This window comes from Rhagoletis zephyria, unplaced genomic scaffold (genome assembly GCF_001687245.7).
Source record: "Rhagoletis zephyria isolate East Lansing unplaced genomic scaffold, Rhagoletis_zephyria_1.1 Rzeph_scaffold_73890, whole genome shotgun sequence".
Taxonomy (NCBI): Eukaryota; Metazoa; Arthropoda; class Insecta; order Diptera; family Tephritidae; genus Rhagoletis; species Rhagoletis zephyria.
In genome coordinates, this window is record NW_016230939.1 from 295 (window position 1) to 1,237 (window position 943).

The window sequence follows — 943 nt, forward strand, 5'->3', positions numbered from 1 at the left end:
CGCTCTTGGTTGTAGATAAAATTTCTTCCGTTGAAGAGGAGATCTCACCTGCGTCAGTTGTGCTAGCAGTAGGATTTTTTATCGATTCCGTAGAAAAAGAACTTGCATATGGATTTAGCGTTGATTCCTCATTGCCAGTTGAAGATGAAATATGATCAGTAGCTCCGCGCTTGGTTGTAGATAAAATTTCTTCCGTTGAAGAGGGGATCTCACCTACGTCAGTTGTGCTAGCCGTAGGACTTATTATCGATTTCGTGGAAGAAGTGCTTGCATATGGATTGAGCGTTGATTCCTCATTGCCAGTTGAAGATGAAATCTGATCAGTAGCTCCGCTCTTGGTTGTAGATAAAATTTCTTCCGTTGAAGAGGGGATCTCACCTACGTCAGTTGTGCTAGCCGTAGGACTTATTATCGATTTCGTGGAAGAAGTGCTTGCATATGGATTGAGCGTTGATTCCTCATTGCCAGCTGAAGACGAAATCTGATCAGTAGTTTCGCTCCTGGTTGTAGATAAAATTTCTTCCGTTGAAGAGGGGATCTCACCTACGTCAGTTGTGCTAGCCGTAGGACTTATTATCGATTTCGTGGAAGAAGTGCTTGCATATGGATTGAGCGTTGATTCCTCATTGCCAGCTGAAGACGAAATCTGATCAGTAGTTTCGCTCCTGGTTGTAGATAAAATTTCTTCCGTTGAAGAGAAGACCTCACCTGCTTTAGATGTGCTAGCCGTAGGACTTGTTATCGATTCCGTGGAAGAAGTGCTTGCATATGGATTGAGCGTTGATTCCTCATTGCCAGTTGAAGATAAAATCTGATCAGTAGCTCCGCTCTTGGTTGTAGATAAAATTTCTTCTGTGGAATAGGTAATCTCACCCGCTTCAGATGTGCTAGCCATAGGACTTGTTATCGATTCCGTGGAAGAAGTGCTTGCATATGGATTGAG

At 43.2% G+C, this 943-nt stretch overlaps 1 protein-coding gene across 1 annotated transcript in view; it reads right to left on the bottom strand.

Moving 5' to 3' along the window:
* LOC108357288 (flocculation protein FLO11-like) overlaps nucleotides 1-895 on the bottom strand; it is a gene marked incomplete at its 3' end in the record, with an annotated part of 1,153 nt that extends 258 nt beyond the window's left edge. The window contains exon 1 of the mRNA XM_017608377.1: nucleotides 49-895. Coding sequence (XP_017463866.1) covers nucleotides 49-895 — 847 coding nt within the window. The remainder of the gene's footprint in view (nucleotides 1-48) is intronic.
* Nucleotides 896-943: the final 48 nt, after the last annotated feature.